At 31.3% G+C, this 22,875-nt stretch overlaps 1 protein-coding gene across 2 annotated transcripts in view; it reads right to left on the bottom strand.

Moving 5' to 3' along the window:
* Window positions 1-4,682: 4,682 nt before the first annotated feature.
* LOC135612601 (serine/threonine-protein kinase STY13-like) overlaps window positions 4,683-22,875 on the bottom strand; it is a 19,933-nt gene continuing 1,740 nt past the window's right edge. Inside the window, exons 4-6 of one of the 2 annotated variants that reach the window (XM_065109072.1) lie at window positions 5,635-5,759; window positions 5,409-5,567; window positions 4,683-5,316 (exon numbers count right to left, since the gene is read on the bottom strand). In XM_065109072.1, the coding sequence (XP_064965144.1) occupies window positions 5,008-5,316; window positions 5,409-5,567; window positions 5,635-5,759 (593 nt within the window). In that variant the 3' untranslated portion in view covers window positions 4,683-5,007. The remainder of the gene's footprint in view (window positions 5,317-5,408; window positions 5,568-5,634; window positions 5,760-22,875) is intronic. The other variant, XM_065109073.1, reaches the window with a different exon arrangement.

Below are 22,875 nucleotides of genomic sequence, written 5' to 3'. Positions count from 1 at the left end.
ATATTCATATTTTTAATTTTTTTAATTTTTAATTACTTTATCTTCAATTAAATATGTTAAACTTTTAAGTCTTATCATTTTTGTTATTCTTTATCTCAGGTAAATTACTTGAAACAAAAAGACCACTTATATTGGACTCAATGTGCAGCACATTGTATTGATTTAATGTTGGAAGATATTGAAAAGATCCCAAACATCAAGAAAACTTTAGAAAAGGCAATTTTTGTTGTTGGATTTCTTTATAATCATATTGGGGCTTTGAATATGATGAGAGAATTCACAGGCAACAGAGAAGAAGTGAGATATGGTGTCACTCGATTTGCTACTTCATTCTTGACATTACAGAGCGTGCATCGTCAAACATAATATAAGAAATGTGTTTACTTCTAAGAAATGAGTGACAAGCAAATGAGCAAAAGAAGCAAAATATAAAAGAGCTACTGATATCATCTTAATGTCATCCGTTTGGAATCATGTAATTTATATATTAAAGGTAATGAACCCTCTTGTTCGAGTCCTTCGGTTGGTAGATAATGAAAATAAGCCTACAATAAGATATATTTATGAGGCTATGAATAAAACAAAGGAGATGATTAAAAGGTCTTTTAATGAAAATAAAGAAAAATATGAGAAAATTTTTATAATAATTGACGAAAGATGAAATTGTCAACTTTATCATCCCTTATATGCAACAGGATATTATTTGAACGCTAAATTTTTTTTATAAGATTAAATCTGTTGGGTTTGATGCAGAAGTTTTGGATGGGTTATATCAGTACGTTACAAGATTAGTTCCAAGCCTTGAGGTGCAAGATAAGATTATTTATGAATTTTCTCTATATAAAAATTTCGAAGATCTTTTTAGAATTCCAATGGCAATTCGATCCAGAACAACTACGTCTTCAAGTATTAATAATTTGATATAATTAATTTTATGTATAGTATGTTATTACTAATAATAACATAAATTTTGCAGTTGAATGATGGAGTCTATTTGGAAATTCCACCCCTAACTTACAGTAATTTGTTATCAAAGTACTTAGTTTGACATGTAGTGCTTCGGGTTGTGAGCGAAACTAGAGTGTCTTTGAGTATGTAAAGATCACTAAATATTTTTATTTTAATTAATTAATTAATTAATTTAGATAGATATATTAATATATTTTTAAATTATATGACATGATATATTCACTCAAAGAGAAGAAATCGGTTGGAACATCAATAATTACATGATCTTGTTTACATAAAGTATAATAAACCTTTGAAGGCTCGTCATAATTTGTGAAATATAATTGATCTAATCTCATTATAAGATATTGATGATTTATATGAGTGGTTGGTGGGAGAAATGAGTATCAACTTGCAAGATGTCGAAAACGAGCTTATATTTGAAGATGATAAATTGACATGGAGAGATGTGACAAGAGCTTCAGGTGCTGGAGAACTACAAATATATACAAGACAGATGATAAAGAAAAAAATAAGTACAAAAGCATTAACCTCGGCTCCTGAAGACATAGAATATGAAACATATTTTAATGAAAAGGACAAGAGGAAGAGGACGAATTCAATGAAGATGATTTGTGTAAAAATAACGATAATATTGATTATAATAAATGATTTTGATGTAAAATTTTATTGTTTTAAATTTTAAGACTTTTTGTTAATGTGACATTGTGATTTTGTACCTTAGATTTTCTTAATTTAATAGTATTTTTTTTATTTAAATAATTATATTTATTAATTATATTATATATTTTTATATTTTAACGTCTTGTTTTGCTCGGGCGAGCGCCTCGGGCATTTTTGGACCTTGGTGCCTTTTAGCGCCTAGCGCTTTTTAAATCATTGCTTCCTGCTTAGTATTTTAAACTGTAATCACTCCCTCCACCCCAAAAAGACTAGACAACTCTTGAGGAGACCCAATCCATATTTGACCTTAGTAGATAAATTTTGAGCTCTGGTCTGGTCCGAGACGTATTATGAATTATCATAGGTTCCATGGCATTGCTAAATGTGGGCTAATTGATTCCATCCATTGAATCATATCAACTATAAAGAAATAGATAACCATGTCTCTCATTTTCTGCATTACAAAAAACACCAATCAAGGGCACTTGTCTACCCTTGATAATCAGATTATCTCATGTTACATGACTCAGATCCTAATATGGGCAACTTTATCATAGCATCCACGCTTGTCCCTCTAAGTTTCTGAATTCAGCTGGGGATCAGGAAGACTAATGACTGTATTTCAAATAGTCGATCATTCCATATGATATCAATTCATCTCTGGTGTGGCCATTTCATCTCTGGTAATAGCATATTCAACAAGTTGCTCAAGATTGCTGCAGCTGCTGAATAAGATAGGAAGCATATTATCCATCCATTCCTCTCTCTAGATTCCAACAAATCTGCCATTGTTCAAGTCATGACTGGTGATGCCTTCAACTCAGAGACTCAGCATACATTCTGCAACTGAATTGCTTGTCTTACAAGACTATGGCATCCTCTTGATGTCTTATATTACTTGTTACTTTTCCAAAGTTGATTTCTGAATATTCTTGCTACTTGCATTTCAGGTTGCTTTGGGTTCGCCTGGACTTCCTGCTAGTGTTAATTTTGATCATTCTTGTGTTGTTCTATCGGAAGTTGGAACATTTAGCAGGAAAATTGGGCTCAAAATTCTGAATTCGCACACACTTATTGATGAGTTTTTTTGTTTTTTCAACTCTGGAGGGGGATGACGGAATTTGCTATATTCATCCCCAAAATTTCCCTTGTAAAGCTAGGTTCAACTGTTGTATTTCTTACTATATGATATTAAAATTTTAGCAGCTAACTTTGATATGCACATTAGGTGCCAAGAAAGATGGAAGCAGTATTAATATCTTTCACAGAATATCAAATGCATATGATAAGGCCAGTGCAAGCAATGGAGAATAATCCGATGTGGTTTGTCTGAGGAACGTGTAAGATGGCACAAAACATGTGCTAGAGAATGGAGTTCAGAAAGCCTGGAAGAAAATGGTGGTTCTCTATTGAAGTTCTAATGGCTGCAAATCAGGCAAAGCATATTTGGGTCAGGCAGCAGTACCATGTCAGCCATGAGGATGATCAAATAGAAGGTGAACAAGTAGTTTCAAAATTTTCCTACCAACAGCTGATAAAACAACTTGAAAGAGTGAGATGGACCCTGTCAATGAGGAAAGTGATGTGTTCACTGTCAAAGTTGGTCCAAGAACCCTGAAGACAGACACCACAGCCACCCCTATTGAAAAAGATTCTCCTATGAGGCCAATGGACACAATCTGTTTCTCACACTGGACCAACAACAAGTAATGTTTACTTAAAAGTAGTTTTACTTTGAATTTTATGTTTGTAGTGTTTGGAGCATGACTTATAGCTTGCCATTGTTTTGATTTTCATTATTTAGATGAAGAAATGAATGGACCAAATCTTTATCAGTTTATCTGTCTGTTTTTCTTGGTCATATAGGATCCTAAATCTTCACTTAGAAGGACTTGGGTGGTAACATCTTTACCTGCTTATTGACATGTTTTTATTTCAAACAATTTTCTAACAATCTATTTTTGCTCTTAGGAAAAACACTACCCTGCATCCGGGGCTCCTCCGTTGAAGGGTGAAAGGTCAAATTCCTGCCCGATGATGGGGTCCTTTGCATGGAAGTCATTTTCTGTATCATGGGGTCCTTTGCTTATTTTCCTCATCTTTGCATTTTTAAGTGCACAAATCTCCACTACAGCTTGAGGGTTCTTTGATTCTTTCTATATTCTTATAATGCTGCAGGACCTGCAATTTGGTTCGCAGGAAAGAATAGTGAGTTGGTGGCCAGTCCTTTTCTGAACTGAATGATTGCTTCTCAGTCCAAGATTATAAATGAATGCGCAAGGCTTTATTTCCCTCTCATTCCTGTAATCTCATGGTCATCAATCATGCTTTGAATTGTATATATAGTCCAGATGAGAGATATGCTTACCTTATCATTGCGAACATGTCACCAAGTATGGTTCCCAACTTTTTTCCGAGTGATTGGAATAGATTATGTGTGTGTGCGCGCGTGCGTGCTCACTAAAAGCAAATATCATGCGCTTGATGTAAACATTTGCATGCACTCGAAAAACCAAGTGTGAAAAGAAAAAACAAGCGTGCATTTGTTTCTTGATTTCTCAGCTATGGATGTTTGTCTCTTGCATGTACCTCTTTATTATAAAATTTACCAAATATTATTACTTATTAACACGAGAATCTCACATTTGACACTGCATCAAAAATGCTGATCGATAATTGATGCTTTAGTAGTTGGTGAAGTGCCTGCCAAGTAAATCTTTTTCTTCTAGGAAAATTTCCAGATTGTAAAATGAATTCACAGTAATGATCATTCCATTCTGAAATAATACCATGAAATGACGTTTTTTGACATATAAACTTCTGAAAACGTGGATATATATTCTTCCCCTTTTGTATGACTCTTGTTCTGAAGAAGAAGAAGAAGAAGAAGAAGAAGAAACAAATGGTCCAATCATAATCTTTTCAATAAGCTAAGAACAAGCGCTATTACAGCAAAATATCGTTTAAAACTATCTGATCATACTAATTACCAAATAACTGCCCTACTCCCATGAACTATATATAACCAACCCAACCTACCATAGGTATCATGAAAGAAAAACAACATCAATATCAAGGATTGCAGAGACCAATAATGCATTTCTAGAATACATAAACATGTCCCGATTAGTCTAGCTTCTTGCCCTGTTTATTTTGCACCATATGGAATTCAACAATTACGATCCCCCCGAAACCCTAAACAGAAGGCTTTTCCGGTCATTCCACCAGCATTTCAGAAAGCAATTTACCCCAAGTATGGATGGGGATCAAGTAATTTCGACATATAAACAACCTTAACATTGCTCTTGTTCATTCCTAACATACTGGACAAGGTGAATTGTCTGAAATTCCACAAAGCTTCTCTTCGACTGGACATCAGAAGCACTGGCTGAAGCAGAAGAAGAATCCCCTCCGTTTGTTCTCGTCGGACGTCGTATCACCAATTCCATCTCGAGCTGCCATCAGTGAGCTTGTGCCAGGAGATTCAGGTGGTAAAACTACATTCTCCGAACTGTAGCCACGGGAAGGATTGACATGTTCCGGTGGTGAAAGAGTGGACAGATAATGTAGAAGCATCTGAACTATCTGACTAAAGTTGGGTCTGGAATTTGGATCCTCTTTCCAACAAGAAGTTAATATCGAAGCCAGTTCCTCGGGTAAGTCATCAGCACTCGGCCTGACGTTCTAAAACATGCAAAAAAAATTACAATGCATGACTAAAATAATGTTCGAGAAACTGTCTCGAGTTACAGGATTTAACAGTGCAGCGGAACTACCTTGAAAGCAACTGCATAGGCTGCTTGCAGGTTGGACATGCCTTCGAATGGAAGCCGATTATGAAGCAGCTCCCACAATACGATTGCAAAGCTGTACACGTCCACCTTATGATTGTAGTGCTTCTTTTCGCCGTGCCTTAACGTGACAGTGCTGTATAACTGCAAAGAAGAGACTGTTTTAGATTATCTATCAAATGATAAGATGTAAGCAAGCAATTCAATGTACCTCTGGCGCCATCCAACGGTATGTCCCTGTTTCAGCTGTCATCATCTCTGTTAATGTTTCTTCCCGTGCCAAACCAAGATCGACAAGTTTCACTGTCCTCTGATCTGCAGTCAACAACAAGTTCTCTGGGAAAGAAACAAGGGCTAGAGAATCATTAAGAAAAATTGCATGCATGAACCTAAATAAGCAGCCTGCAAAAGATCAAACTTAAAAGTGTATCCAAGCACCACATCTAACATTACCTTTGGAACATGCCTTCAGAGAAGTTATGGTTTGTGTAATGTCAAAAATGGAGAAATTATAACCATTAACAATCCTTATACTTTTTTTCAGTAGAAATTAAAAGGAGCTCACTCATATGTTAAAAATGTCCCAAGCAGATTTATTCTAAATTCAGTAAAGTAGTCATATCTGAAGAAGGAATGGCAGTATAGTTCTAAGCTGAAGAACCTGCATCATGCTTCCTGCCTGGCAACCCGGTAAGAGTCTCATTTCACAATCTGCCATGTAAAATTTGATCAATGGACAATACTATCACACCATATTTTTCGAGTGTAGTTTACATGTTTGCCTCATTGAATAAACTAGCCATTTTGAGCTTATCTCCAACAAAGACTATGTAAATTATATCAGATAAAGAAATAATCATGAAAAAGAAGCGGCTTCTATCATTAAGATGCTAATTTTCATCTTGTGAATTATGTCACACACCATGCATGTTAAGATCTAAATCTAACATTTTTGTCCTTAAACATCATTCTGTATTTTTTCATTACTCATGTTATACGAAGAAGACAAAAGCTTATCAAACAAGCTTGCCCGGTTGATGCTTTAAATAGTTCAAATCATGCAAGAATTGTAAAGTCAGCATGTAAAACATAAACGATAGCAAGAAACTTCAGAAAATTTATATAACAAATAAAAACAATTTCAAAGGAACTAGGCATCCTATGATGCCTCCACACAGAATACAGTCCCTTACCAGTGGGGATAAAGTTACTTCTTTCACTAATTTCTCAAAAGCAAAAGGTGCACTTTCAATCAATCATATCTTATCATTTTAAAGAGACTCTTCTTCTATCAAAGCAACTAAAAACTAATAAGATCCATAGTCTAAATAATTGAAGAAATGAATAGCTGTGTGAACTGACACTCCTTAGTTCTGTCTACAACACAAGGCTGGGCCCTTTTCTCTCAAGTGTTTAAAATCTTTTAGCAACAAAGCGAATTAACCTGACCAAAACTGCTTGATGAGCCATTCTGTTCACGTTTCACATTTGATTTAAGAAATCTTGACATGGCATCTCGGTTGCATATCAACGAAGCACATGCTCAATGAGTATCTAACAAGATTTATTTAAGAAAATACAAATAAAAACATGACATAACTCTCCAACCCAAACCGTTAAATGTTACATGAATCAGATATGGTTCACGAAATCTTAACCCACTGCTGGGTTAGATAGGGTTCATATCAGTTGTATATATCCAAACTCCATAGTCCATAGTACCATCTCCTAGACCAATCAACTCTTTGGGCTTGAAAGAAATGTTCTACCTCTTATTGTGGTTGTTACATATGCATGAGGTGTTTAACACGTCCTGCAGGTGGCATTCAATCTCAAGTCTACCAATTATGTTCTTCCCAATTTAATCTTTAAGACTTCTGCTGGTACTACAACTCTGCCTTCCATCCATATGGTTTTTCTTTTTTCAGATATAGCCATTTTTTAATGACCATCTACCGGCAGTCTCACACTACTAAGACCAAAACCAGCTTGGGATTTTTTTATTTCTGTCAAGATCAAGAGAAAAAAAGTGTCTAAAGGTGTACTAACCTATATCCAGATTTGTCACCTTGACAAAATGTTATTTCTCATATGGTTTAGATATATGATTCCATAACTAATCAGATTAGTTGACTGAAATCATATGATTATGTCACATCTCAGATTTATAAAAAGAAAACTATTATTTTAATATTCATAATTTACAAAAGATTTTTTGTCTCTTATTTTTGAATTCAAAATCTTATCTTTCCAACAATAAATATTTATTTTTACTAGAAGAAGGATCACATCTTCATGGTAGGAACACAAGTAATGAAAAAGTATTTTTCACCTAAGCCTCAGATCTATTGTAAAGTAGTAGGTTACTCTGAAAATAAATATAAGATAAAAACACATCAATAAATACACATACTAGTATGAACCTTCGAAAATTCATAAAAAATAATTTCAATATTTGTGAAACATATATAAATGTCAATAATTTAATATAAAATGATATCATTAGGAGACTCATGTCATATCAAAAAAATAATGATAATTCTTATATAGTAATCAAAATCATGCATCAGACATATGCAACACATCTCGATGACATACATAACAGTTAAATACTCTAAACCGGATGTTGCACTCTCCTAACAATGAATGAAGATGCATACTAAACAAAATGGATTCCTCTCAACATTGGATGAAGAAAACTCATATCGCACTCCCAATAATGGATGGAGTGGTATCCCTCACCCACCTAAAGTGGGGACACATTCCTCCCAACAGTGAATGGAGGAACCGTCCAATCGTCACGTCTGATGGCTCGTTAGTCCTTAAAGGGAACCGCCCTACCTACTCATAGCAGGGAGACATAGTTAATCATGATCATTCATTACATTCATCCATTCAAGCATGCATGCATCCAAATATAGTATGATAAAACATTATGAGGGACCATACTTGATGTATGTGATCTGCTAAACTATGTCCATTGGTGGCTCCGCACTGTGAAGGGCCCGTATCTCCTTTCACAAGTTATACTTCTAATGTGAACCAATAGCATAGCCACATATACTACATGGTAACAATCACATCAATATCATAAACTAAAAAAATAAAAAATCAATAATCATTTCCAAATGATTCCTTCAGATAAAATTTTTAAATTCATCAAATCCTAAAGATATGAGACATTAGTCTCTCAATATTTCTTTATCAACCAGAACTATGATTGGAATAGCTTAATTGACTTGAACCAAAGTCCATTCATTTATGACTTAACAGAACCAATCTCAAATCCTTATAGAATCGATTTGGAACCACTCTATACTAATCTAATTTAGATTTGATTGATTTCAATTAGTTCAAGTAGGTTTGAACTAATCAAGTTGATCTAGAATCACCCTAAACTAGCTTGAACCGATCAAATCTGTCTGATTCAATCAATTAACGAGCTCAAATTAATAAAGGGAGAAGAAATTAGACTATATTGCATAATGTTAGCCTAAACCAAACCGACCTACCTGAGTCTTGGATGACTTACATGCATCGCACATGCTTGTCCCAGGTAGCAGGTTAGGTTGAAGTACAATGGGTTGGATAGAGAGATGACGAAGTGTCTAACACTAATCGCATAGTTAGACGGGCCTAGCTTCGTTAGCTGAGCTGAGCCTCACACACGAGTTTGGCTCAGCCTTACCGCTGAACTAAACCACGCTTGGCTCGTAAGTTGGGTCGTGCTTGACCATATGAGTTGAATCGTGCCTTGTCACATGAGTTGAACCATGCTTGGCCACATGAGCTAAGTCATGCCTGTAACATCCCTTATTTTTAAAAATTTTGTAAAGGCTTATTTGTAATGTAAGGACCTATTTGTAAATATGAGGATTATTTAATAATTCTTTTGTATTAAATGATTTTATATTAAAAGTTTATTGCTAGGGACCTAAATGTGAATCATAACAATTGGATATGATTTATGAAAGATTCATATTAAGTATTTTTTTTTTTAAATTGAGGACATGTGTCATTAACTAACCTAAGGATAGTGCCACCTATGTTTGTTCTATGGATGACACATAAGTTTCTTTCATTCACGCTTACCACCTTGCAATCTTTATATTAGCCAAACCTAAGTAATTAGATGAGAAACCAAAGAAAACCTTAACAAAGAAGGGATACTTGCTGCAACTAGCGTAGGCTTGAGAAGAGAAGGGAAGAGGAATTGAATTGAAGAAGAAGAAGCTTTGCTTTGCTTTGGCTTAAGGTTTTGCTTCAATTACCCACATTTGGGAATCATATTTTTTTAAGACAAGTGTTCTAATCCCATCCCATAATAATCTAGATCTCTGATTTCATCTTAATTCTGAAAATTTTGAAAGATTTTGGCTTCATACATGATATTTCTGTCTTTTGGAAATAAAACTATAAATCTAGATTTTTTCAAGATTTGACTTTTCTACATTGTTCTAGCCAAAACTTTCTGCATCGATCATTGATTTAGGAAAAACTAAATTCATCCGAAAATAGACTCATAGCTTTTTCCTTTAATACTAAGATTGACAAATTTGCAGTATAATTACCTACTCAAACTGTTATTTCAACTGACCCTATAAAATCTGTAAAATAGAGACTATCAGTTATAACATCTCTGTTGGAAACTCTTATTTATGCAAAACATGATTTATTAGAAACTAGACTCATAAATCTTCCTGTGCATAGCTGATTTGAAAGATTTGGAGCATAAATGTTTATTAAAGTATCTGTTCTAATCGACTCTATGAATTTAGTGAAACAGAGACAATGTTCTCTGACCTTTAGTTACTAAACTGTTTAAAACTTGTTGGAAACTCTAATTCATACAAAACTTGATTTTTCTAAAACTAGATTGATACATCTTTCGAATGACACATAGTTTGTGCAAATTGGAGTATAATTGGCGATTTAAATAGTTCATGAAACGTGCCTCTTAAATTCTGCCATAATCGAGATTTTGTCGATTCCGCCTATACTTGTTTCATCTCCTTTGGAAATTGATTTCAACTAAAATCTTTATTTCAATTGAGCTTTACATTATTGTTTTGAAATCATATATACTTTTATCCTTCAATTATTTGCATACCTGAATCTATTATGTAAAGTTTATGTTTGTATCGTAATGTTTCATATAGGCACTTGCATTCCGTTGTTCCGTATGTGTTTCTGATATGTGCCAATTTTATTGTTTACAATACCCTTTTGTACACTCTAGTGTTTATGGGATTATATGGACCTTTGCCAAAAATAATAAAGGGGTTATTTGCACCTTTGTCAAAAATGGTAAAGGATGTATGCTTAGAGTCCGCGATGCTCTACTAGCCCCCTCCGGCTTCAGCCAAACGTGGATGGATGACAATCCCAAACGTGGGAGATTATGTTTGGAATCCCACTTTACCTTTTATGTGTTTGATATGATGTCCAAAACTTTGGTTATGTGCTTTTATATGTGCTTTGGATAATAATGAAATAAATAAAACGTCAAATGTGGCATTTGAGCTTCTATTTCATTTGTTATTGATATGGTCCGAAATATTTTATATATCATTAATATGTTCCGAAACATTTCATATGCCATTGATATACTCCGAAATGTCTCATATGCTATTAATATGCTCCATAACATTTCATATGTCATTGATATGTTTCGAAATGTTTCATATGTCATTGATATGCTCTGTAACATTTCATACGCCATTGATATGCTCCGAAATGTTTCGTATATCATTGATATGTTCCTAAACATTCTTACATCTTTGATATACACCCAAATGCTTCTTATGTCATTTGTTACGTACCTAAATGTTTTTTATGCCAATGATATGCTCCAATTAATCTTAATTGTTATAAACAAAACATGCTTCGAACGAAATGACATTGTAATTCTACATTCGATGAGTGGCTATCTATGAACTCTTGTATCCCTACCTTGTATTTTGATACCTTGTTTGTTTGAAAGTGTCCTCTTTTGCCATGCATATGTTAGTCGCTTCTGAGCTTTATATGCTCACTCCGTTGCTATATAATTTTTTTTAGAATAGCTTGTCGCTCGCTAAAATATTTAAATTGGTCTAAGACAATGGAAAGCTAGAAGAATTTGGACAAATCTTTCGTAGTTGATAGGTTGTTGTTGTATAATTACATTTTGTGTGAAATGAAATATTAACAACAAAATTGGATTTATATATCTTGTAAATGTTTGAAAAGTACCTCTCATGTCGGGATTTTGGGAATGTTAAGTTTAATTTGTGTAAGGATATAAACATGTGGTACATGTTGGTTTTGTGATTGTATAAATTCCCACACTAGTAGATTTATGATGTGGTTATGATTTAGTTGAGTTGGTTTTGAATTTTATGAATCATTAAGTGATGTGATGTATGATTATAAACTGCATAGGTTTTATGAATTGTAGATTATGAAGGTAAATTTTGACTTGAATGTTTTCTTAATGACCTCAAATGTGTATTTGGATCCTGGATTATTGTTGAATTATAATATTATCGATTTTAAAATAGATTCACACCTCTTGAATGTGAAAATTCGAGGGCGTGTGACAGTGCCTAACCACATGAGTTGAGTCATACTTGGCCATATGGGTCGGATCATACCGAGTCACATGGGTTGGGTCGTACCTTATCACATGGGCTAGATCTTACCCAGCCACAAGTGTTAGGTCGACCAGGTCTAGAAGATCAACCTGACTTAGGTCAGACCCCAATTAGACTCCTCTTATTAAAGTAGATTTTAATATTTTAAATTATTAAAGAGTAACTCAAATCTATGAATTAAACAATTTAAATTCATGATCTTAAATTTAAAACTAATTAAATCATAAAAATTCACATATAATTCTTGAAACATAGATATATCTAATTAAATAAATTAAAATTATTATGTTAATAAAAATATGAATTTTAATAATTAAATTAACTTAAAATTCACTTAAACTTAAGAGACCACTATAAGTCAAATAATCATTATACCATCATAAATCAATTATTATTACTTATTAATCATAAAATTTCGAAATTAGTATATTATTATATATTATAAAAATAGAAGAATCCTAATATCAAAGATTTCACGTGAACTAAGCTGGTAAGAAAAGAATAGAGGATCCTACCTCTCCTCGGGAAATCCTCTCCTCAATCCTTCCACTGCTAAGTTCAATGAGGAATGAGAGAGGAGGCCCCTTTATATAGTAGAAGATGAGCTCTTCTCGAAGAGCAAGTAGTAATTTAAATTTTATTTTAAATTTATTTTTATTTTGCTTTTACACACAAAGATAGAAATAAAATATTTATTTTTTATGGTTCACACATAAAAATGTAATTTGAACCATTTACTTTCTAAAAATTACATTACTCATTAGGAAATAAATCAATTAATAATTTAATTGATTGATAAGATTCCACATGATTAAGGAAATCAATTTTAATCATTTCCTTAGCCTTATTACACAAATAAGAAAATTAATAATTTAAATAAAGCAACACATTATTTTGGTAATTTATTCATGTTAAGGGAGAAAAATTATCCTTGATTACATTTCTCCCCCACTTAACTGAAATTTGGTCCCCAAATTTGATATAAAAAATGATATTAATCAATATAGTTAACACTTCAAATACTTAATCAAAGGATAAATCTAAATCAACTTGAAAATATTTAGATATAAATGTGCCACTCGAAAACTTTTAAGTCAAAAGATGTGTTTTCTTTGTTTTATATTTTTTTCAGCATAAAAAAAATGAGAAATTGAGGAAACTCATTCAATAAATTTGGTTTTAGATTACCCATATCAAATTTGATATCCAATAAATCATTAGAATTTTTAAATTTAAAAAACTAATTAGTTGTGGACATAAAATATAAGTTGAGACTACATGTGTAACTCAACAAACAAAAGCAATTGAAATGATAAAAATGTATTCAACTATTCAATATATATTCTTTTATAATTTCAAATGATTTATATTATATGTGTCGAAGAAATAACGTTATATTTAATTCTCATAAGATTTCGTTGTTGCAGTAGACAAATAGTATCTAATAATTAATTTGCCACTTATTAAATTAAAACTCCATTCAATTTAGTTACACATATAATTATGTTTAAATATCAATGCATGATCAAATTTATTCAACTTCAAAAACACATATATTATCAATGTCAAAATTAATTTCTACAAACCATCCTAACACATGTCAAGTCTAATCTTAAGTTTAAGAATAATATATGATAACAAAAATTATAAAGGTAAATACTTTTTAATTTATATATTTTTAAAATATCCTATAAAATTTTTGTACTTCAAATTTATCAAAATTTTTACATATGAGAAAATAATTGATACTTAATATGATCTTTAGTTAGCAAAACTAGACATATTAACCATAAGCATTCATAACAATATAAGGCAAAGGTGAGGAAGATAATCAACCCTAAAGAAACCATACAATAAGTAGCAAATATGCTCTTATAATTTTTTATTAAATTTATCCTCTTCATAATTATAGACAAGAATAATAATCCAGAGCTATAAGGTAATAAACTGTAATAGAAATTATGTCAAACTTCATTTATGTATAATCTACTTAAAATTTATAACAAAATTATATAAAGGAATCCAAGATCCCCAACATGAATACATTTTAAAAAATATGCTACAAGACTCATGAAATAAACTTTTTTTTGTGAAATGAAAATCTAGATATTTCACACTGAACATAAGCATCATATAATATTTTTAGTCATTTTACCAAATTATTTTTGAAGTATTAGATATAAATCTAGTATGTGTATCTTCATAAATAACTAAGTCAATTGATATTTATTTATTTAATACATCTCAAAAAGAAAACAATACATTCTATACTCAAATTAACAACTATTATCTACTTTTTAAAAAGTGGAAAAGAGTATCATGGCAAAATTATATTCAAAACATAAGACTTTATATAACACTTATTGTAATTTAGAGAAAATACACTAAAATTTTGGCCTTTTACTCAATAATCTTAATTCAAGTCATTTAACGAGACTCTCCTTGGGTAAAATCTTTAATTAATCATTTCTTTATAAAAAAAATCATATTTGGCTCAATAAAATAACTCTAAACTATTAAAATCATGCTTCAATTGCATTACTATGTAAACTGAGAAGCTAAATCTTATAACTAATTAAGTTATCTAATATTCTAATCCTATGATCACATATTCCAACAGGTCCTCAAAACCATTGCTTTGATACCATTAAATTGTTACATCCCATATTTATAAAAAAATAAACTATTATTTTAATATTCATAATTTATAAAAGATTTTTCTTCTATTTTTGAATTCAAATTCTTGTCTTTACAATAATAAATATTTACTTTTACTAGAAAACAATCACATCTTCTTGGTAGGGCCACTAGTGACGAAAAAGACTATTCCACCTAAACCTTAGATATACTACAAAGTAATATGTTATTCTAAAATTAAATATAAGATAAAAATACATCAGCAACCATATATGCTGATAGGAACCTTTGAAAAATCATAAAAATAATTTGAATATTTGTGAAACATATATAAATATTAATAATTTAATATAAAATGATAACTTATCAATTCACTATGAAACTCATGTATCAGAATAATATTGATAATTCTTATACAGTAAACAAAATCATGCATCAGTCACATGCAACATATCTCGATGACATACATAACAGTTAAATAACAAACGCATACACCACACCTGATGGTGCACTCTCCCAACAACGGATGGAAAGACATACTCTACAAGATGAATTCATCTCAATAGCGAATGGAGAAAACCTATATCGCACTCCCAATAGCGAATGGGGTGGTATCCTCACTCGCCCAAGTAGAGACATGTTTCTCCCAACAACGGATGAAGGAACCATCTAGCCATCACATCTAATAGCCCGCTAATCCCCGAAGGGAATCGCTCTACTTGCCCTTGGTAGGGAAACATAATCAACCATGATCATTCATTACATTCATCCATTCATATATGTATACATCCATGAAATAGTATGATAAAATATTATGAGGAACCATGCTTGATGTATGATTTACTAGACTATGTCCATTGGTGGCTCCGCATTGTGATGGACCCTTAGCTCCTTTCACATGTTGCACTTCCAATATGAACTACTAGCATAGTCACATATACTACATTGTAATAGTCACATCAATATCATAAACAAAAAAACAATAATCATTTTCAAATAACACCCTTACATAAAACTTTTAAGTTAATCGAATCATTTCCAAATAACACATCAGTCTCTCAATAGTTCTCAATCAACTAGAACCCTAATTGAAATAGTCACATATACTGCATTGTAACAATCACATCAATATCATAAACTAAAAAACAAAAAAGTAATAATCATTTCCAAATGACACCTTTATATAAAACTTTTAAGTTCATCAAATCATAAAAATATGAGACATCAGTCTCTCAACAATTCTCAATCAACTAGAACCCTAATTGGAATAATCCAATTGCCTTGAGTTAAACTCAATTCAATTAGGACCTAATAGAACCAACCTCAAATTCTTATAAAATCAGTCTGGAATCACCCTAGACTGGTCTAATTTAGATTCGATTGATTTTGTTCAGATCAAGTAGGCTTGAACTAGTTAAGTTGATTTGGAATCACCCTGAAGAGGCTTGAATTGATCAATCTTATATGATTCAGTCAATTAACGAGCTTAAACCAATAAAGGGAGCGTAAATTGGACTATGTCGCATAGTGCTAGCCCAAACCGAATCGACCCACCTGAGTCTTGGACGGATCACGTGTGTTGCACATGCATATCCCAAGTAACAAATTGGGTTGAGGTACAATAGGCTAGATAAAAAGACGATATATCCAACACCAATTACATAGTTGGGCGGGCCTAGCTTCACGGGTTAAGCTAAGCCTCACAAGTTGGGCTCAGCCTTACCATTGAACTAGGTCACGCCTATCTCGTAAGTTGGGTCATGCTTAACCACATGGGCTGGGTCATGCCTGGCCACATGAGTTGGGTTGTATATGAACATATGAGCTGGATCGTGCTTGGTCACATGAGCTAGATCATGCCTAACCACATAGGCTGAGTCGCACTTGGCCACATAGGTTGAGTTGTACCTTATCATATAGGCTGGGTCTTACTTGGCCACAAGTGCTGGGTCGACATGGTTTGATAGATCAACCTGACTCAGGTCAGACCCAAGTTAGGCTCATCTTATTATATTATATTTTGATATTTTAAATTATTAAAGAGTAACTAAAATCCATGAATTAAACAATTTAAATTCATGATCTTAAATTTAAAACTAATTGAAGCATAGAAATTTACACATAATTCTTGAACATAAATATATCTAATTAAATGCATTAGAACTATTATGTTAATCCAAAATTAAAAATTTTAATAATTAAATCAATCTTAAAATTCACTTAAGCTTAAGAGACCACTATAAGTCAAATAATTATTCTAATATCATAAAGCAATTATTATTACTTAATATCATAAATTTTGAAATTAATATAATTTTATATATTATAAAATTATAAGAATCCTAGTATCAAATATTTCAAAACATGAACTAAAGTTGGTTAGAAAAAATATAAAGGATCTTACTTCTCCTTAATGAAGTCTCTCCTTAATCCTTTCGCTATCAAGCTCGATGAGGAATGATGGAGGAAGAGCCCCCTTCGTATAAAAGAAGATGAATTCTCCTTGAAAGGTAAGTAATAATTTAAATTTTTTTAAATTTATTTTTATTTTGTTTTCACACATAAACATAGAAATATAATATTTATTTCTTATGGTTCACACACAAAAATGGAATTCAAATTACTTACTTTCTAAAACTCACGTCACTCATTAGAAAATAAATCAATTAATAATTTAATTAATTGACAAGATTCCTAACTTGTCTACATAATTAAGAAAATCAATTTTAATCATTTCCTTAGCCATGCTACGCAAAAAAGAAAGTTAATAATTTAAATAAAACAACATGTTATTTATAGTAATTTATTTATGTTCAAGGAGAAAAATTCTTGGTGATTACATTTCTCCCCCGTTTAACTAAAATTTGATTCGCAAATTTGATATGAAAAATAATATTAATCAACATAGTTAGCACTTGAAATACTAAGTCAAAAGATAAATCTAAATCAACTTGAAAATATTTAGATGTAAATGTGCCACTCGAAAATTTTAAGTCGAAAGATGTGTTTTTTTTAGTTATATATATTTTTTTAGCATAAAATATATAAGAAATTGACGAAACTCATTCAATAAATTTGATTTTAGATTACCCATAACAAGCATATCAAATTCAATATCCAATAAATCATTAGAATTTTTGAATTTTAAAAACTAATTGGTTGTGGACATAAAATAAAGTTGAGGCTACATGTGTAACTCAACAAACATACACAATTGAAAGGATAAAAAATTATTCAATTATTCAACATATATTCTTGTATAATTTCAAATGATTTATATTATATATGCCAAAGAAATAACATTATATTTAATTCTCATAAAATTTCATCGTTGCAAGAGACAAATAATATCTAATAATTAATTTACCACTTATTAAATTAAAACTCCATTCAAATTAGTTACATATATATTAAGTTTAAATATCAATGCATGATCAAATTTATTCAACTACAAAAGCACATATATTATCAATGTCAAAAATAACTTCTACAAACCATCCTAACACATGTCAACTCTAATCTCAATTTTAAGAATAATAAATGGTAACAAAAATTATAAGGTTAAAAACTTTTCAAATTATATATTTTTGAAAGATCCTACAAAATTTTTTTATTTAAAATTTATCAAAACTTTTACATCAGAGAGAATAATTGATACTTAATATGATCTTCAGTTAATGAGACTAGACATGTGTTATAATTTTTATAATTATAACATGTCTAGTCAATAATTGTCAAAACTTTTTCAAAACTAACCATATGCATTCATAACAATGTAAGGCAAATGTATAGAAGATAATCAACCTTGAAGAAACTACAGAACAAGAAGCAAATATGTTTTCATAATTTTCTATTAAATTTATTCTATTTATAATTATAGACAAGAATAATATTCCAGAGCATAGGGTAACAAACTGTAATAGAAATTATGTCAAACTTCATTCATGTATAATCTACTTAAAATTTATAACAAAATTGTTTGAAGGAATTATAGATCCTCAACATAAATAAACTATAAAAGATATGCTACAAGACTCATGAAATAAACTCTTTTTGTAAAATAAAAATCTAGATATTTCACAGTAAACATAAGCATCATATAATAGTTCTAGTCAGATGAACAAATTATTTTTTTTAAGTGTTAGATATAAATCTAATATGTCCATCTTCATGAATAATTAAGTCAATTGATATTTATTTATTTATTACATCTCAAACAGAAAATAATACATTCTATAATCAAATCAAATTAATAACTATTATCTACTTTTCAAAAGGTGGATAAGAGTGTCGTGACAAAATTATATTCAAAACGTAAGATTTTACGAGAGTTTCTATTACAAAATATTATAACACTTATTGTAATTTAGAGAAAATATACTAAACTTTTGACATTTTACTCAATAATCTTAGTTCAAATCATTTAATGAGACTCTCCTTGAGTAACATCCTAAATTAATCATTTCCTTATCAAAGAAAAAAAAAACATATTTGGCTTACTAAAATGACCCTAATATTTAAAACCATACTTCATTTACATTATTACGTAAACCCAAAACCTAAATCTCAAAACTAATTGAGTCATCTAATATTTTAATCCTAAAATCCCATATTCCAATAGACTCTCAAAACCATTGCCCTGATCTTATTAAATCGTCACACCCAGATTTATAAAAAAAAACTATTATTTTAACATTCATAATTTAGAGAAGATTTTTTTCTTTTATTTTTGAATTCAAATTCTTATCTTTACAATAATAATTATTTATTTTTACTAAAAAAATCATATCTTCTTAGTAGGGCCACAAGTGACGAAAAAGTCCTTCCACTTAAGCCTTAGATCTATTACAAAATAATAAGTCACTATGAAAATAAATATAAGATAAAAACACATCAGCAACTACACATGCTGGTATGAATATTTAAAAAATCATAAAAATAATTTTATCATAAAAATAATTTTAATATATGTGAAATATATATAAATGTCAATAATTTAATATAAAATGATAACGCATCCATTCATTATGAAATTCATATATTAGAAAATTAATAATAATTCTTATACAGTAAACAAAATCATGCATCAATCACATGCAACACATGTCGATGACATTTATAACAGTCAGATAACAAAGATGTATACCATACCCAATGGTGCACTCTTCTAACAACGGATGGAGAGATATACTCCACGGGATGGATTCTTCTCAACAATGAACGGAGAAAACTCGTATTACACTCCCAATATCATATGAAGTGGTATCCCTCACCCGCCCAAGTGGGGACATGTTCCTCCCAACAATGGATGAAGGAACTGTCTAACAATCACGTCTAACAACCCACTAATCCCCGAAGGGAATCGCCCTCCCTTCCCTTGATAGAGATACATAGTCAACCATGATCATTCATTACATTAATTCGTTCATGCATGCATGTATCCAAGAAATAGTATGATAAAACATTATGAGGGACCATGCTTGTTGTATAATCTGCTAGACTATGCTCATTAGTGGCTTCGCACTGTGATGGGCCCATAGCTCCTTTCAAAAGTTGCACTTCCAAAGTGTACCACTAGCATAGTCATATATACTACATGGTAACAATCACACCAATATCATAAACTAAAAGTATATAAAACCAATAATCATTTCCAAATGACACATTCAGATAAAAATTTTAAGTTCATCAAATCATAAAGATATGAGGCATCAGTCTCTCAATAGTCCTCAATCAAACAGAACCATAATTGAAATAGCTCAATTAACTTGAACCAAACTCAATTCAATTAGGACGTAACAGAACCAACCTCAAATCCTTATAGAATCAGCCTGGAATCACCATAGACTATTCTAATTTAGATTTGATTAATTTCAATTAAGTCAAGTAGGTTTGAACTAATCAAGTTGATCTGGAATCACTCAAAATTGGATTGAACTGATCAAACATGTCTGATTCAATCAATTAACGAGTTCAAATCAATAAAGAGAGAGGAAATTGGAATATGTCATATAGTGCTAGCACAAACCGAATCGACTCACCTGAGTCTTGGACCGATCATATACGTCGCACATGCTTGTCCCAAGTAGCAGGCAGGGTTAAGGTATAATGGGCTAGATAGAGAGATGACGATGTGTCTAATGCCAATCGCATAGCTAGACAACCTAGCTTCGTAGGCTGAGCTAAAACTCATTCACGAGTTGAGCTTAGCCTTAACACTGAACTGGGCCACGCTTGGGTCGCAAGTTGAGTCATGCCTAGTTACGTGGGTTGGATCGTACCTAGCCACATGAGCAGGATCGTGCTTGGCCACATAAGCTAAGTCACGCCTAGCCACATAAGTTAGGTCATACCTAGCCACATAGATTGGACCACGTTTGGCCATAATAGTTAGGTCGTACCTTGCCACATAGACTATATCTTACCTAACCAAAGGGCTGAGTCGACCAGATCTGGTAGATCAACCTGACTTAGGTCAGACCATAGTTAGACTTTTTTATTAAGTTAGATTTTAATATTTTAAATTATTAAAGAGTAACATAAATCCATAAATTAAATAATTTAAATTCATGGTCCTAAATTTAAAAGTAATTAAATCAAATTCACACAATTCTTGAAACATAAATATATCTAATTACATGAATTAGAAATAAGAATTTTAATAATTAAATTAATATTGAAATTCATTTAAGCTTAAGAGATCATTATAAGTCAAACAACCATTATAACATCACAAATCAATTATTATTATTACTTATCAATCATAAAATTTCGAAATTAATACATTATTATGCATTATAAAATTATAAGAATCCTAATATCAAAGATCTCAAACATGAAGCAAAGCTAGTTAGAAAAGAATAAATGATCTTACCTCTCCTTAGGGAATCCTCTCCTCAATCCTTCTGTTGTAAAGTTTGATGAGAAACGAGGGAGGAGAAGCTCCCTTTATAGGAGAAGATGAGCTCTGTAAATAATAATTTAAATTTTTTTAATTTATTTTTATTTTGCTTTCATACATACAGATATAAATATATTTATTTTTTATGAGTCACACACAAAAATAGAATTTGAACTATTTACTTCTAAAAATCACATAATTCATTAGGACATAAATCAATTAATAATTTAATTGATTAATAAGATTCTTAACTTGTCCACATAATTAAGGAAATCAATTTTAATTATTTCCTTAGCCGTACTAAAGAAACAAGAAAGTTAATAATTTAAATAAAGCAACACATTATTTATGCTAATTTATTTTATGTTAAGGGAGAAAAATTATCGGTCATTACAGATTACATCTATGAATTATCATAATACTAGGGATGCTAGCATAGCCTATTGGTAAATACTATTGTTAATAAAACTACAGTCCTAATATTGAATTTGCCTTCACAGATATGCACAAAATGTCATTTCCTTGATCCTGCATTAACACTCCTATAAAACCAGTGGAATTCTAATGACTGATTCAGTAAAATTATGAAATTGTCAAAGCATGCATGTGACTATTACCCAGTAAAAGTTATTCCATTGCTGTACAGAGTGCTATAAATCTAGACGACACATTGGGGCTTGCACAATTCAAATTGCATTAGAGGTGGGAAATTCTTTGGTCTCCTATTCAACAGATGTACTTCCAGAAAATGACAATGCAAATGTTAAAAGTTGGATCATTTATGATGCATCAGAAACAAAGACTTTGAGTTTAAAGAAGCTATCATAACTAAATAGGAACTACTGTAGTGTCACAGGATGATGTCTTGACAAGGTTGATTTGTTGCACAATGAGAGACCTAATCACAACTATAAACCTTAATCTCTATTACAACAAAGGCAAGGTTTTAGAAAATAGTGGCATTGACCAACAAAGAATAGCAGGAGGATTTAGATTAATGGGAGGCAATAAATTTGAGTTTAGACAGAATGATCTGAAGAGGCATTCCTTAGATGGATCCATTAGCAACTGAAGTTGAATAATATAGTTGGGAGACAATGACTAGAAAACACAGAAACAACATAGAGGAAGCTACACACAAATGATGCTAAAAGTCTGCAAGGAAAACGCATCAGTATATGGCACAAGAGACGATATCTCTAAACGGGGCGATAGCTGAGTTAAAGTATAGCAGGTTATAAGATGACCAAAAACAGAGATAAAAGTTAAATTAGCCTGG

Source organism: Musa acuminata, chromosome BXJ2-5 (assembly GCF_036884655.1).
Source record: "Musa acuminata AAA Group cultivar baxijiao chromosome BXJ2-5, Cavendish_Baxijiao_AAA, whole genome shotgun sequence".
Taxonomy (NCBI): Eukaryota; Viridiplantae; Streptophyta; class Magnoliopsida; order Zingiberales; family Musaceae; genus Musa; species Musa acuminata.
The sequence above is the reverse complement of the archived record's forward strand: the minus strand, read 5'-3'. Positions and strand labels throughout refer to the sequence as shown.